The sequence below is a fragment of the Phascolarctos cinereus genome, unplaced genomic scaffold, assembly GCF_003287225.1.
Source record: "Phascolarctos cinereus isolate Bilbo 61053 unplaced genomic scaffold, phaCin_HiC Scaffold_5;HRSCAF=322, whole genome shotgun sequence".
Classification (NCBI taxonomy): domain Eukaryota; kingdom Metazoa; phylum Chordata; class Mammalia; order Diprotodontia; family Phascolarctidae; genus Phascolarctos; species Phascolarctos cinereus.
The window spans coordinates 264,255,663-264,272,166 of record NW_027555958.1 but is presented as its reverse complement, the minus strand read 5'-3'; the positions used below and the strand labels follow the sequence as shown (position 1 = coordinate 264,272,166).

General features: G+C 42.3%; 1 protein-coding gene across 1 annotated transcript in view; it reads right to left on the bottom strand.

The window, feature by feature from the left end:
- Positions 1–7,745: 7,745 nt before the first annotated feature.
- The window catches only part of MGAT5B (alpha-1,6-mannosylglycoprotein 6-beta-N-acetylglucosaminyltransferase B), a 135,489-nt gene continuing 126,730 nt past the window's right edge, over positions 7,746–16,504 (bottom strand). The window contains exons 15-17 of the mRNA XM_078155805.1: positions 13,241–13,315; positions 11,079–11,341; positions 7,746–10,125 (exon numbers count right to left, since the gene is read on the bottom strand). Of these exons, the coding sequence (XP_078011931.1) occupies positions 9,927–10,125; positions 11,079–11,341; positions 13,241–13,315 (537 nt within the window). The 3' untranslated portion in view covers positions 7,746–9,926. The remainder of the gene's footprint in view (positions 10,126–11,078; positions 11,342–13,240; positions 13,316–16,504) is intronic.

The following is a 16,504-nucleotide window of genomic DNA, read 5'->3' as shown; positions in this document are numbered from 1 at the left end:
CTACTTAAGAGAATGGGTTTAATTTTTATTTGTTAATTTTTGTTAAATTGGGTAAATTTTTGGTGTGAGCAATTACACCTCAAAAATCAGCAAATGCTGTAAATCAGGGCTTGATTTATTGTTTGTCGATTGCCTAGCCTTAAGAAAATGATGGAGAAAATGTAAATAATGCAGATTGTACTTAAAAGTGTCCCCTGCATACATTTGGAAAGCTGGTTATTAAATATTTACCAAGCAAACTTCTGGCTTCAGGGATCCTTAGAGGTCATCCGACTCTCTCAAGAGGTGAGGAAACTGGGGGCAGCTAGGGGGCGCAGTGGATAGAGCACTGGCCCTGAAGTCAGGAGGACCTGAGTTCAAATCTGACCTTAGACCAAACACTAGACACTTACTAGCTGTGTGACCCTGGGCAAGTCATTTAACCCCAATTGACTAAAAAAAAAAAGGTGAGGAAACTGAAGGGCATAGGGGTGAAGGGACTGAATTATCTGAGTCATGTGGCAGTCAGATGAGTTAGATTATTTTCCAGGAGGTCAGGTAATTGTTACTTGCTCCCCATCCTAGAAAAGTTCAGAAAGGCAATGTATAGCCATAGTGGTCAGATTGAAGGATTAAGAGTCAGGAAACCTGGGTTTTAGCCCTTGCTGGGATACTAACTGTGTGATCTTAGATAAGTCTCCTCATTTTTCTAGGCCTCACATTCTTTGTCTAAATAATAGAGAGCAGAAATAGGTTGTAGTCAAACATGGCAATGTGTAAAGTCCCTTTTAACCATATGAATATGGGTTATTCTTCCAAGCAACCAAGGAATGTTCTGCTTTTCTCTGGGATGTTTCTGCTCCATCCCAACTGACCTCCCCCAATTCTCTTTCCTGCTCAGTGAATCAGAATAATAGCATGCTTAGAACAAAGACACAGAGCTGAGGAACAGCAGTTTTCTAAAGGCATAAATTTGGATTTAGTGTTTCTACTTCAGTAACCATTGGATCAGAAGGAATAACTTTTAGTGATTCCAGAGGCTGGAGAAGGGATTTCTTTCTCACCTCAAAAAAATTTCTCGCACCTGCTCCTAGGTTTCTGATAACTTGGATTCCAGAACTCCAATTAAGATGCAAGAACTACTGAGGGAGTTTTTTGTTTTGTTTTGTTTTGGACTAAACCTGTGACCCTTGCCGTGGGTCACACAGCCATGGTATGGTCATAGACAGGCCTTGAACCTAGGTATTTATTATTCTAAGTATGTATGACCCCCTATCTGCTACAACATGCTACTTCTCATTGGTGGAGTTAATACCACTTAAACTCATAAGAAAGTATACATTACTGGGGTAGGTAGGTGGTACAGTGGATAGAGCACCATCCCAGGAGTCAGGAGGACCCAATTCAAATTTGGCCTCAGGCACTTACTAAGCTGTGGAACCCTGGGTAAATCGCTTAACCCTGATTGTCTTCTTCGCCCCCCAAAAAAATATAAATTACTGATATAAAATACTTCCATGTGCCATTATATTTAGGTGGAAACTTGGATTTGTCCACCCTGTCCTGACCCATTTTACTCAAGAAGAAACTGAGACCTAGAAAGAGGAAGAGACTTAGCCAGAGTAGGAGGCAGGTCCAGGACTATAACCCTGGCTGGCTGATTCCTCATCCCATGCTCTTTCCTCTGCCTCAGTTTCCTGAAAGCAAGCTCATAATTGAGAGCAGAAGGAAGTGAAGGAGGAGATTATACTGTTGAGGTACAGAAAACACCAAAAGGAGACTCTAAGGTTTGGAGAAATAATTCATCTATATCTCAATCCACCCCAGGGTTAGGTATTGGTGGGACCATGAAAAAGGGGAGAGATGGGATAAGGACAGAAAAGGGTCATCCTTTCTTAGGGAGGCTTCTCTCTTCTCTGACATTTCTTTGTACTTGAAGAACTCATTATTGACCCTTGCCAGCAGGGAATATTTCCTCCAGCCTTTTTATCAGGTCTTCTGAAACAGGTCAAACCCCTTTGGACATCATACTGCTCTCAGAGCATTTCCTGAGCTAAAAGCCCATGAAAATCCATTGAGGCAATGTACTAAAAAAGGATATTCTGGATAGAGAGAGCTTCATTTGGTGGGTAGAGTTGCCAAAGGCATTATACCCACCCTAAATCTCTACATTCTTCCATCTCATGAAACTCAGGTACTGGCTATGACAGTGAGACTCCTTATGGATTCCACCTGATTTATGTTAATTTCTGTGGAGTAATTAAACCCCAGGGAATTAATACTTTCAACTTGAAATCTGAATTACAGTAGCTTTTTTCATAATTACAATTTTATAGAAGCATTAAACATTGAAGGGCATCTGGGAATTGCAGAAAGGAAGGGGAATAAGGAGAAAAAGCTTGAATTTGGCACTGACAAGAGTCCTGTTGTCCTACAGCCTACAAGAAGGCCCCGGGACAGGTTGGGAGGGCCTCCATTGAGTAGGCCTGGGAAATCCCTGCAAATTCCAGACCTTTCTCTGGAGATTATAATATTATTGATTTGGAGTTGGACGGGACATTAAAGAACACGTATTCTAAACTCTCATTTTACAGATGAGTGACCTGAGGCCCAGAGAATTTAAATGACTTGCCTCAAGACATATAGGTAGCAAGCAGGGAAGCCAGGACATGAACATGATTCTCCTGATTCTAAATCCAAAACTCTTTCTAGTGTACCATCGCTAACTTTGTCTTTTAGTGTTCCAGGGTTTTGCTTAGCCCTCTCTGTGAAAAATACCCTGAAGCTTTTCAAGTAAATATTCTTTTTTTTTTTTTGGCAGTTGGGGTTAAGTGACTTGCCCAGGGTCACATAGCTAGTAAGTGTTATGTGTTTGCAGCCGGATTTGAACTCAGGTCCTCCTGACTTCAGGGCCACCTAGCTGCCCCTCAAGTAAATATTCTTGATAAGTATAGTTAACTAGTTAATTGTTATAATTTATACCCATTGTTGCTAGCAAGGAGGAAATAGCTCTGGTTCAGATCTTGTCAGGGAGGGCTGGAGCAGAAGTCCCTGAACGCTGTCAGTCTATTTTGTCAATCAAGTTGATGCTTGGGTTCCTGCTGGGGTGGGGGGATGCAGTTCTACAGGAGCTACAATTTCAAATGAAATTGGCCACATACCTACCTTGGAATGAGGATCCAGCAAGAGTGCTAGACTAGTGTGACCCCATCTAGAGATCTGTGTTCTAGTCTCTTGTTTGCACTGTGATCTTGGGCAAGTCACTTCATTTTTCCTTATTTATAAAATGAGGGAGATTTTTATTTGGACTGTATGATCTACAAGGGATTCCTTCAAGTTCTGATAGTTTGTGATTAAATCTAGGATTAACCCAACTTTTCCCTAGGTAGTATTTGATCCAACAATCCACTACTAAGCCTATACCCCAGTGGAATCAATGAAGAGGAAAAAAGACCTATATGTATGTAACAGGGCCTTGGAGCATGCCCAGATCACTTAACATGGAGGCACCTTGCATCCTGTGTTCTCCTACCATGTGGGAGGGAGTAGCCTCCTTCAATTAGGCAGCTGGAACAGGCAGTGTCTTTAAAACTGGCAGACTGACAGTCTCAACTTTCTCCTGTGCCCCACATGCCTTTTCTTGTTGGGTCCAGCAGATGAAGATCATACACAGTTTGTACAAAGTTTAGCCATAGTTTGAGTGCCATGAACTACTCTGCCTTCCTTCTCCTTTTTCCCTTGGATCTTAGAAATGGGCCTGGGTCTTTGTTCATTATGTTTCATTTGTCTTTCTCGGTTTTAGGTGTTAATAGTAATCTCTGTCCTACTGAGGGCTGGAGCCACGGTGGCAGTGGAGCCAGGATTCTGGGTGGGATATCATAGCCAGTCAGCTAGCTCTGCAGGGAAGCCCTGAGAAGACAGGGTGCCTGGGACTCAAGCCAAGGTGGGTTTTGGACTTAGAACTTAGAACTATCCTTTGCAGGAACTGATCTAAGCTATGAACCTAATCTTCTTCCCCCTCCCCAGAGACTGAGGGGGCATAAGAGGGTAGGGATTAAGCACTATATGTTGAGGGTATAAGTTTGTATATTTGTGATTACGACTTTGAAATAAATATTTCTTTGTAAAAGTTAATCTGACTTTTATTGTCTAAATGGAACTGGGGTGCAGAGTACCCATCCCATACAATTTGGGGAACACCATCGGCTGCCCCCCTCATGGAGTCAGTGGCAGAAAACCTAGATGTCCTCAAACCCTCTTATGAGAACCAGAGAAACTTAGGGGAGGGGTGAGATGTAACATACCTGGCTTTCAGACAGTGGGACCAAGGTGGATAGTATTACGTGTACAAAAAATTTATAGTAGTCCTTTTAAAAAATTCATTTTTATTTTCTGTTCTGAATTCTCTCACTCCTTTCTTCTCCCACAATAACTAAGAAGGCAAGAAAAAAGTTCATTATAAATATGTATCATCACGGAAAACAAATTTCTGCGTTAGTTATGTTGCTCCCCCCAAAAAAAACAAAGAAAAAGAGGAAAAAAGAAAATATGCTTCATTCTGCTAAGTCCACTAACTCTCTATATGGAGGTGGATAGCATGTTTCATCATGAGTCCTTTGGAATAGCAGCTGGTCATTGTGTTGGCCAGAGATCTCTAGTTTTTCAAAACTAATTATCTTTACAATATTGTTGTTATTGTACAAATTGTTCTCCTTGTTCTATAGTCGTTCTTTTTCTTGTAGCAAAGAACTTGTCTATCAATTGAAGACCAATTATGGTATATAAATATAAAGGAATATTATTGCATCACACTAAATGATGAATGTGTCTGTTTTGGAGAAATCTGGGATGACTTGTATAAGATGATACAGAATAAAGTGAGCAGAACCAGGAGAAAAGTCAGTATAGTAACAACAACATTGTAAGTAAAAACAACTTGGAAAGACTTAAGAACTCTGATAAGGCAAAGATCAAATAGGACTTCAGCGAACTGATGATGGATGAAGCATTCTACTCACCTCCTGACAGAGAGGTGATAGACATAAATTTTTGGACGTGGAAATGTGAGAATTTGTTTTGTTTGACGATGCTTATTTGTTGCAAGAACTGTGTTTTCCCCTTGTTATTTGGGGGATCATTTGGGTGAGGGGGAGGGATAAGGAGGAGCTAGTGGCAGTGTTGCCAAAAAAGAAGAAAAGAAATAAATCACTGAATCATTGAAGCATTTTTAAAAATGCACAGAACAGAGAAGCAAGCTGTATATAATACAGATTCTTGTTTCTCAAATATTTCTCTTTCTCTGTTCTGCTTTGTATATGGAATTGTTCTTTTTTGGTTTTGATGTTCATTAATTAATAAAAAATATCTAAAGATCAACCTTCCAAAAGTGGTCCATTTTGGTTGTGACTGTTAGCTTCCTTTTAATCTTCCCTTGCCTTTTCTTGTCACCCCCTCTATTCCTGTTGAATTTAATTTGGTACTTCTACATCAAAATCTCTAAGGGTAATTGTGAGTGAGTGTGTGTGTGTGTGTGTGTGTGTGTGTGTGTGTGTGTGCACGTTCAATCTTCCTTTATCCAGTGCAGATAAGAATAAGGTTATGTGATTTTAAGTCCCCAAAGAGGGATGGAGAACTCTTCTCATAGATCCCTTCTTTGGGAAATAATAAATTTCCATTATTTTTCATTTCTTCTATAGTATATCTTTTTTCCTCCCTTTTGCTTCCTCTCCTAAAACCAAGAACATAGGACAAAATCACATCTGGGCCCTATGTTTGTTTTATTTAAGTATATTTGTGACTATTAATGTCATCATAATTCTCAAGGTATAGTTATCTCTTCTCTACTATTAGAATGTAAATACTTAATCATTAGTGTGTATCAGTGTATATTCTCCCACCTTGTCTCCAGCTACCACCATTTTCTGTTTTTGTCATAGTTACCAATCTGGTGGCTCTGAGGTAGATCCTCAGAGTTATTTTAATTTGTATTTCTCTTCTTATTAGTGATTTGGGGCATTTTTTATATGGGTATTGATAGCTTGCTTTTCTTCTTTTAAGATCTGCTGATATTCTTCAGGCATTTGTCTATTGGGAAGTAGCTTCTATTTATATATATTAGAATCACTTCTCTTTATATCTTGGATATCAGACTTTTTTGTGTTTGTTTGTTTTTGCTAGGCAATGGGGTTAAGTGACTTGCCCAGGGTCACACAGTTAGTAAGTGTTAAGTGTCTGGTCTGAGATCTGATTTGAACTCGGGTCCTCCTGACTCTAGGGCCAGTGCTCTATCCACTGTGCCACCTAGCTGCCTCCAGGATATCAGACTTTAACAGAGAAAATTGTCACAAAAATTGTTCCCAGGTAAACTATTTCTCTTCTAATTTTATGAACTTTATTTCCCACTTTTCCCCCCATTTTATTTCCTACTTTATTACTCTTGATATTTTTGATCCTCTAGTTGAAGTTTGTTGCTCTTTTTTATTTCTATAAATTAACTCTTTGTTAGTTTGATTGGTATGGCACTGAATACATTAATTTTGTTTGTGCAGAAACTTTTCAGTTTCATATAATCAAAACAGTCCATTTTATTGCTTATGATCCTGTCAGTTTCTTCTTTGGTTAAGAACTCTTCTCAAGCACATAGCTGCTCCTTTAGTTTGTTTATGTAGTTACCTTTTACACCTGGATCATGTAACCATTTAGTGCTTATTGTGTATGGTATATAGTGTAAGATGTTCTAAGCTGAATTTCTGCCAGACTGCTTTCCAACTTTCCAACAGTTTTTGTGGAATGCTTTCCCAATAGTTGGGTACTTTGGATTATGCTACTGTGTTCATTTGCTTCTCGGTCTTTTGTTTCTAATCTGGCTCTTTGATTATTATTATTTTTTCTATTTTTAAACAGTACTGTTGACTAGTGAAAATTGGTTTGACTAGTATGGCTCCAGTCCCCCACTTCACCCTCTTGCTGGAATGGTACCATTAAGGTTAAGTTTCTTGCTTCCCTGTTTTCATTCCTAGTTCCCTGTTCCCTATCCTTCCCTCTTTTTGGGGTAATTTAGAAAATGCTTTTATTTTATTGGTCCTATAGATAAGAGAATAATTTCTTATTGGTATCATATTGGCTCTTTGTCTTAAATGAAATATAAATTTGAGTCCAGAGGGTCTCTAGGCCTTCAACCAGAGTAGACATTTGCCCCGCCCCCTCCCCTCCCACCGCTGCCCATGTGCTGACACATTGAGACTGTCCTTATTAGCAGATGTTTTCCTCCTTCCTTTGTGGGTAGCAATAATATTTGTTAAAACTAACTCTGTGTGGAACAACACTTTTCATCTGGACTCCCCTGCATGACAAGTAGCAAATAACTTTATTGATTACTTCTCTGTACTATAGTTTGAAATCTGGTACTGCTAAGCAACTTTCTTTTCCACTTTTTAAAATGATTACTTTTGACATTCTTGACCTTTACAATTGAGAGCAGTTGGGAAAAGCTTCCTGTAAAAGATGGCTTTCCTAAATCTAGCTCTGCTACTAACTCCATGTGTGACCTTGAGCAAGTCACAGCTCTTCAGGTCTCAGTTTCCTCATCTGTAAAAGCTGGAATATCTAAGGGCCTTTCTAGGTCTGGATAGACTATAAAACATTTATGAAATGCTTCTTCTTTTGGGTTCCAGATCTTTGATTCCCCTCCCTGGGCATTCAGATCCTCCCCCACTCCCCATCCCACAACCCAGAAAAGACCAAGAAAAATAGCCCCTACTTTCTGACATCCCAATAAAATATTTATTATTTCAAGAAATAAATCCTTTACAAAGAGAGGAAGGCAGGAAGGGAGAAAGGAAGGAAAGGAAGAGAGAGCTGAAGACAGGAGAGAGGAAAGGAAGAAAAAGAAAGAGAAAAAAAAGTTTCTCTATTGCTCCCCCCACCCCCACCCCCAGAATCAGGAATCAGGCCCTTGCTGTCATTTCTGGCCCCAAAGACTTTCTAACTGGTCCTCTGTTTCCTGCTTTTGAGCAGGCTGGGACCCACTCAGTCAGAATGGGGGTGCCTTCTTTGTCAGGGAACCTAAAACCAGATCCTGGAATGCTGCCCTACCCTTCAGTAGTATTTTCCCCCACCCTAATTTTTAAGGGAAGGGGTAAAGGGGTGGTGGTGCTTGGGGTTGCATTCCAGGACAGCAGGCAGCCCTCAGAGGGGTGGATAGTCAGTAAGGGGAGGAGAGGTGTGGCAGTGTACCTGGGTACCCAGATCTTTCCAAGCCAGGAAGGCTCTGGGCCTGGCTAGTCTATTTGTAAGGTCAAAGAAATGAGAGTGAAAGGGAGAGTTAGGACAGGGGGTCCCCAGGGATTGGGGCTGAGGACATGCTGCATAGGAGTGGATTAATCTTAAGAGCTGACCAGAGGCTTGGGAATTCCCAAGGCAGGAGGGACAGTTTCTGTTAGGGCAGGGGGATTGCCCCTTTGGAGTGGGAAGGTAAATTTATCCAGGGTCTATAATAATAGTAATAATAATAACAACAACAATATTAACTAATTAGTCATGTGGTACTTTAAAGTTTGCAATGTGCTTGTGCAGCCAGCTCCGGATGCCCATATTCAACCTCTCTGTAGGCAAGCACCCAGAAGGGAGCTCTGAACTTTACCCTCAGGGTAAGGCTTTTTTTTTTTTTTAAGAGGGCCATGGAGTAGTTTCAGGAAAACTGCATTTCTTTTAAATGAAGATAAGGGGCAGAGGGAAGGAAGCTACAGTGGCCTGAGCCTTCAGAAATTTTGCCAACAGAATGACTTGGAAATCCTAGGGATTTGCCTGGAAGGCTTGGGGAGAGTTATCCCATCCTTTTTACCCCCTCCTGGCACCTTCATAACAGGGTCACTGACTTTGCACCATGGGCCTAGGCTGTTTTATTTCTGATTTAGAACTAAACTTACTGCCTCTGGGTCTGGGAAAATAAATAGAATTCAAGCCCAGGCCCAAAAGAGGGAATTTGGAATTACAGGGTGGAAAGATCAGCTCCCAAGGCCTGAGTAACAGTCCTCACACCCCCAATGCTGGCCCCTGCTACTTGAAGGTGGGTTATGCTGGGGCCCTGAGAGCTGTTCAGCTACTTTGGCTGTTAAATGAAGAGCCATGAAGAAGGAAGGCAAGAGATCAGAGGCAGCACCAAAGACTACCAGGCCCCCCCTCATCTAACTCTCCCACCCTGACCATGCCTTGCAGAGGACCAGGGCCCAGAATGATCATGCAAATCCCATAAATAAAGGAGGTTGCCCAAAGGCAACCACCATTAAGGTTCAATTTCCTCATGTGTCTCATGCATTGAGGTCAGGGAGGGTGACATAGCCCTTTCCCTTGACCTCTCTGTAGGGACCTTCAAACTAGCCTCTTTCCTTGCGCTCTGTTCCCACTCATTTATACATTAATGGCTCTTGCCCTGGGCCCAAGATGTCTAAAATTTTCCCTCTCTTGGTCTACATCTGGTTTAGCAGGCCATAGAAGATGAAGCTTATGGGGGCCCCTAGATTCAGGCTGCTTTTTCTTAGGGGCCTTCTAACCCATCTCTCCTCTTCTTAGCTAAATCCCCTGGTGTCTAGGCCTTTCAGTGGTCAGAATCACGAGCCTAGAGCTGAGACTGATGGTATAAGACTAGTCCTTTTCCCCTTCCCTTCAGGGAGGCTTGTTGCTCCACTATTACCATGTTTCCTGCCTTGGAGAAGGACCCATTTCCACCACTAGGAATGTCCCAGCCTGGAGTCAGGGAGGGTGGGCCATGGAGAACCAAAACTACAGGTGCTTTCTCCTGGTAATGAGGCAGGGTAGCCAGCAGTTCTCAACAGTTCTCAGTGAAGGTGCGAGATAGGGGATGGAGATGAAGAGAAGGGTATAGATAGAGGAAGGTTGGTACAAAGGAAGCTATCAGCAGCCCCCACCGCCGGCTCAACCCGAAGACATCACAAGCAGTCCCGGCAGAGGGCCACTTGTCCCTTCTGGAAGTCTCGGCATGGGCAGAGCCGGCGGTATTTGGTGTTGGAGCCAGCACAGCTATAGAGTATCGGCTCTTTCTGCAGGTAGCACTCTTGACCTAGCTGGGCAAAGGCCGGGTACAGATGATTCATTTCTGACTCAGTTCGATCACAAGTGACATTCAACCTGTGGGGAGGGAGAGGAGCACACAGACACCTGGCCACCCAGCTTCCCCCAATTCTAGCAGGTTTAATGAAGTTGCCCTCCCACAGGCCACCAACTTGGCTCCCTATGAGCCCAGGGTTACCAACAGATTCCTTCCCCCTCCCCTCACTCTCCCTTCCTCCTTTACTTCCATCAGAGTGGCTCCTGGGGGAGTAGGATAGGATACAGATTGCTTATTCTACTCTTTTCCTTGTCCTCTCCTCTAGAAGAGATGTATGTAGGGAGGCATGACCTGGTCACTAACCAAACCTGATTTTACCATTTGGCTTCCCACCCAAGGCTGGTCAGGGGAATATGCTCTAAGAAAAGGTCTGAGTAGAAGTGAGGAGGGGGTTCTTTCCTTAGTGAATTAGAGGTGGCGCTATATCAAGCTATGGCCAGGGTAACCTTAGGCTTAGGCCAAATACAGGTGAGGTAGAGGATTATTCAGGGGTTGCAACTTTTTAGACGAGTTTCTCTGAAGTCCTCTGTGATTTAAAAAAGTTTTAAAAATATCCAGAAACCCTGGAAAGATGTGCTTTTAGCCTGAGTGCTAAGTGCTAGGAATGTGGAAACCAAGCATCCAGAATGTTTAGAACTTGGGTACCAGCCCTCTTGGGAAGTGTCAGAAGAGGCAGAAAAGCATCTTGGGTTAGGAATGTTGAAGCTTAGAGGCTTCCTGCACACCTTTGGGGAACAGAGATAGGCAAGGGAGGAAGGATGGCATGATGGAAAGAGCATGGATCAGGAGTCAAGACATAGGATTTTCAGATTTGGTTTTGCCACTTATCTATGTAACCTTAGACAAATCACTTCATCTCTCTGGGCCTCAGTTTCCTCAGCTCTAAAATGAGGGGATTACAATACTATAATTTTTGGGGGTTTCCCTTCTGTCTAGAGGTACTGGAATAAAGGAGGAATGCACAGACACTCACTTCAGGAAAGCATCCTGGGTGTTGAGGAAGTGGAAGAAGGAGGGCTCACATATGAGGCCTTTGTCCAAGCAGGTATCCGTGCAGGTCCTCCCAGTCTCTGACAGCCAGCCCTGAAGTGAGTGCACAGGAGGCCAGGCTTCCGAGCCCAGGCTGGCATTGTGGGGCCAAACCAGGTGTGTGGCATTGGGTGCCAGGGCAGTGGGGGCTCGAGCAGGTTGGGGTGGAACCACCAGTAGGGAGGGTTCTATGGTTGCACAGAAATCCTGCCAGGAGGAAATTAGAATTAGGAAAGGGAAATGGTTAGTGATGAAGTTATAGGGCAGAGCTGGGCAAAGATACCACCAAGAGTATTCCTTTCCTCTCCTCTTAGAGGGGAACAGCATAGTCAGAACTGGCCCTGAGCAGTATGATGTATAGAAACAACACTAAATTTGGAATCAAGGGGGTTGGGGTCAAATCCCTATTCTGCTTCCAGTTATGTGACTTCAAGTAGGTCACAATCTCTTTAGCCCTAGGCTTTTTCCTCTGTAAAACAAGACTAGAAACTTAAGTAGATGACCTTTAAGGGTTAATAACACCTACCTCAAGGGGTTGCTATAAGGATCAAATGAGATATTTGTTTAAACAAAAAAAGCATTTAGCATAGTGCCTGGCACTTAGCGGGTGCTACGTGAATGCCTCTTCCCTTCCCCCTTCCCCTTCTAAGGCTCCTTCTAGCTACAACAGTCTATGATCTTCTCTTTGCAGCTGAAGTCCCTAACTCAGTGTTCGGCACATATTACATGCTTAGTTAGTGCTTGGTAACTGATTGACTTGTCGGATGTTCTATCGTGCCTTCACCTTCTTACCTCTATGACCTTCTTTTCCTCCAGTTTCTTCTGTTCTCTCTCTTTTGTCTCCCTCTTCCTTTTTTCCATCTTCTTGGCTTGTTTTTTAAAGGTCTATTAATTGTGCTCCATCCCCTGCTCCTCTTACATCCTTGGGGCATCACTGAGCTCTGTCTGGGGACCTTGGGACTAAAGAGGATGCTGTACCCTCCTTTGACTTGCAACAACAATTTCTTTTTCTCCCTGAACTCCTTGCCTCCCTCATGTCCCTGTTTGTTTTTAATATTTAGATGTTTCCCTTGGTTTCTTTTTCAGAAAGGTAAAGAATCAGAGGTTGGGGGAAAGGAATGAGGGAAAGGAAAGCATACTTCCTATGGGATCTATGGGTCTCTGCTCTCTACCCTCACCTCAGAAAGGTACTTTTGTAAATCATGCACTGTCTACTCATGACTTGCTGAATGTTTATAGAAACATTCTGTCATTAATATACCTTGGACAAATGTGCTTGCCACTACGCTTGTCTTAGATTGTGAGGTCCCACAGAGCAGGAGATAGACGGACAGTTTTCTTTATCTACGAACTAGTACAGGTCTAGAAGCATTTAGGAGCTTGGTAAATTCTTTTTAATGATGATAATGGAAAGCTTGCAGGGGTGTGCTAGAGCCTGCTCAGACATGCTGTTAAATTTTCAGTGTGAGCATTTGCATCTCAGAAATCAGCAAATGCCACAAAAATAGGGTTTGATTTGTTGTTTTGTTGATTGTCTAGACTCTAGACTTTAAAAAATTATGGAGAAAAGTTAATAATGCAGATTAAATATAAAAAAGGTATTGTGAGCACATGTTTTTCCTTCTCAGAAAGGTGGTTGTTAAATGTTTATGAGTGTACACTGGTTGTATGGTATAATGGAAAGAATTCTGGATTGCGAGTCAGGAGACCCAGAGTATATGTAATCCTGACTCTGCCACTAAGTTTGGGCAAATTGCTTCCCCTTTCAGCACTTCAATTTCTTCATCTGAAGAAAGAGGCAATTGTACTAGATGATGCTGGATCTTAGGTTCATCTAGCTCTGAAATTACCTACATTTCCTCTTAACCTCCATCCCTATCCCTAGATTAGTTTGTCTTGTGAAGATTGGTTAGTCTAAAAAGAATCAGAAAACAGATGGCCTTCAAAGACTAAGAGGTTTCTCCACCATTTAATTTATATTTTGTTCCAATTTCCTCCCATGTGTGATGGGGATGGGTTGGTTGGGGAGGAGAAAGTGAAGAAGCAATTAATCAAACATTGTCCAGGAGAAGGCCTTAGTTGGGGAGGAGGAGACTGGGGACTGACCTGATGCTGAATGTAAGCATAGATCCTCTCAAGCATGCCCTCACAGGTGTATTCGTAGGGCAGATAGGGGTCTACCTGTAAGAAGAAATAGGTGGGGTGAAGAGAACAGGGAGGTCAGCCGCTGCCCCCAAACTGAGCTATTACCTCCAGACACCCAGGCCTCTGGGATTCTCTAGATCAATCTATTTGGGGGGAGAGGTTATTGCAGAGGAGAATATCCCAGGCCCTGAGAAGCTATAAGTAGTTTATTCCCCCTAGCACTTATCTCAGTTTAGCATTAATTGGACTGAACTTAAGGACTTTATCATAATGGAACAGGGATTAATACGAGCATGGAAGAGGTGATTAGCCAAGTGGGAGCCCAAGGAAAGCATCAATATGGGAATGGAGTTAAGGAAAAAGGAAACGAGTCTGTTTAACCACTGCAGACGACTCTCCTCCTACACACACACACAGAGGAATATATAGAATAGCAGATAGCGGGCTGTACTTGAAGACAGGAAGACCTGAATTCAAACCCCAACCTGCCAGCTTTGTGATCACAGGCAAATCATTTACCCTCTATAAACCTCAGTTTCTTCATTTGCAAAGTGAAAATAATGATCCTGGTACCTACTTCACAGGGTTTTTGTGGGGATCAATCAATCAATAAACATTTATTAAGCACATATTATGTGGATACTGTGTTATGTATGCACTGTGGATGTGAAGCAGTCTTTTCCCAAAACGAGCTTATATTCTAGTAGGAAAGAGAGAGGGGTTGGGGGTGGGAGGGAGAGAGAGAGAGAGAGAGAGAGAGAGAGAGAGAGAGAGAGAGAGAGAGAGAGAGAGTATAGTGTGTGTGTGTGTGTGTGTATATACACATAGAGAGAGTACATATAGAGTATAGATATATGTATATCTATGTATATACATATACATACATGCATGCACATATAGAATAAGTTTAAGAAACTGGATGTTCAACTTGAAGAAGATAAGGTTGTTGTTCAGTTGTTTTAGTCATGTCTGACTTTGTGACTCCATTTGAAATTTTCTTGGCAAAGATACTGGAGTGGTTTGTCATTTCCTTCTCCAGCTCATTTTGCAGGTGAGGAAACTGAGGCAGAGTCAAATGAATTGCCCAGGGCCACACAGCTAGTAGGTGTCTGCGGCCAAATTTGAACTCAGGCCTGACCCTCTGTCCACTGCATCACCTCCTGCCCAGGGGGACATGATAGCTACCTTCAAGTATTTGAAAAGCTGTCCTCTGGAATAGGGATTAGACTTAGTCTGCTTGGCCTCAGATAAAGAACTAAGAGCAAGGGGATGAAACTTACAGATTGTCAAATTTAGGTCTGATTGCAGGAAAAAAAATTCCTGGTAATTACTGTTTTCCAAAAGTAAAACGAAACACCTTAGGAAGTAGATAGTGGACTCTCCCTCACTGAAGGTATTTAAGCAAAGGCTGGATGACCACCTGTTGGGTATATCTAAGGGGTGGTTCCTTTTAAGGCATGAGTTGGACTAGATGACTGCTGAGGTTCCTTCCAATTCTGTGATTCTAATTAGTTGCTGAATGCTGTTGTCTCTACCACTAGGAAATCTCTCCAATCTGTCCCCATTTACCATTTATGTGGCCTCTAAAGTGAAAGCAAGTTACCATGGAAAGACCACTGGCTGTAGAGTCAGAGAACCTGGGTTCAAATCCTGCATTAATACTTTACCTGTGTGGGGCAGCAAGGTGATACAGTGCATAAAGTCCTGACTCCCTAAAGTCAGGAGGACCTGAGTTCAAATCCAGCCTCTGACACTTACTAGCTGCGGGACTGTGGGCAAGTTGCTTAACCCCAATTGCCTCAAAAAAAAAACCCTTTACCTGTGTGACCTTGGGCAAGTTATTTACCTTTCCTGGGCCTCCGTTTTCTCAATGAGAAAATGAAAAGGTTGGCTTAGATGACCTCTTAGGCGCCTTGCAGCTCTGGGTCTATAATCCTATTATTCCATCCTGGCTCAGGCCCTCAACACCTCATGTCTTAACTATGGCAATAGTTTACTAATAATTTCCTGATTTCACCTTCTTCACTCTTCAAATTGTCTTCCACACAATTGTTGCTTTACTATTCCTAAGTCACAGGTCTGGTCACATTATTCCTCTACTCAAAATTTTTTTTGACAGCTCTCTATAATCTCTAGAGTAAAAATACACACTTCTTAGTCTTACATTTAAATTCTTCCACAATCTGGTTCCTAGCTACCTTTATGGCCTTATTTCCCCACCTCATTTACACACTCTTTGTTACAACCAAACTACTAGCTGTCACCCAAACTTGACCTGCCTCCAAGCCTTCCCTCAAATCTAGAATGGATTTCCTCCTCACCTTTTCCTCTTAGAATCCCAAACTTACTTCAAGGCCTGGCTCAGCCCCTCTGCAGAGCCTTTCTCCATTAGCCAGTTATTAGAGTTCTTTTCCTGCAAATTATCTTGTATTTACTTCTCTGTTTACATGCCATATACTCTTAGTAGAAAGTCTGTTGCTTGAGAGCAAGGACTATTTCTTTTGGGCCTTGTATTCTCAGCACATAGCATGGTGCTTGGCACATAGTAAGTGATTAACCAATGTTGAATTGAACTATCTTTTCCAGATGTGACAATCAATGGTTTCCTGAGCCTGTAGAGTAATAATAATAACAACAACAACAATAATAGTAGTAGTTGTTCAGTTATGTCTGACTCTTCATGACCCCACGGACTATAGCTGTACATGGGAGTTTTCTTGGAATAGATATTGCAGTGGTTTGCCATTTTCTTCTCCAGTTGTTTAAAGCAAACAGAGTTTAAGTGACTTGCCCAGAGTCACACAGCTAGGAAGTGTCTGAGACTGGATTTGAACTCAGGTCTTCCTGACTCCAGGTCCAGTGTTCTATCCACTGAGGCCACCAGCTGCCTCTAAAAGTAGAAGTAATCACAGCTAATAACAGCTAGCATTTACATAATACTTACTATGTTCTAGGCACTGTGCTAAATGCTTTACAATGCTTTTAATCCTTACAGCAAGCCTGGGAGGTAAATGCTATTGTTATCCCTATTTTACAGTTGAGGAAACTTAAGCAACTTGCCCAAGGTCACATGGCTGGTGAGTATCTGGTACTGGATTTGAACTCAAGTCTTTTTGACTCTACAGCCAGTATTCCATCCACTGAACCATCTAGATCTAAGCTCAGTTCAAGAGATGTGCCTGGACATACCTATGTCGTTGTTCAGTTGTGTCTGAGTCTTCATGA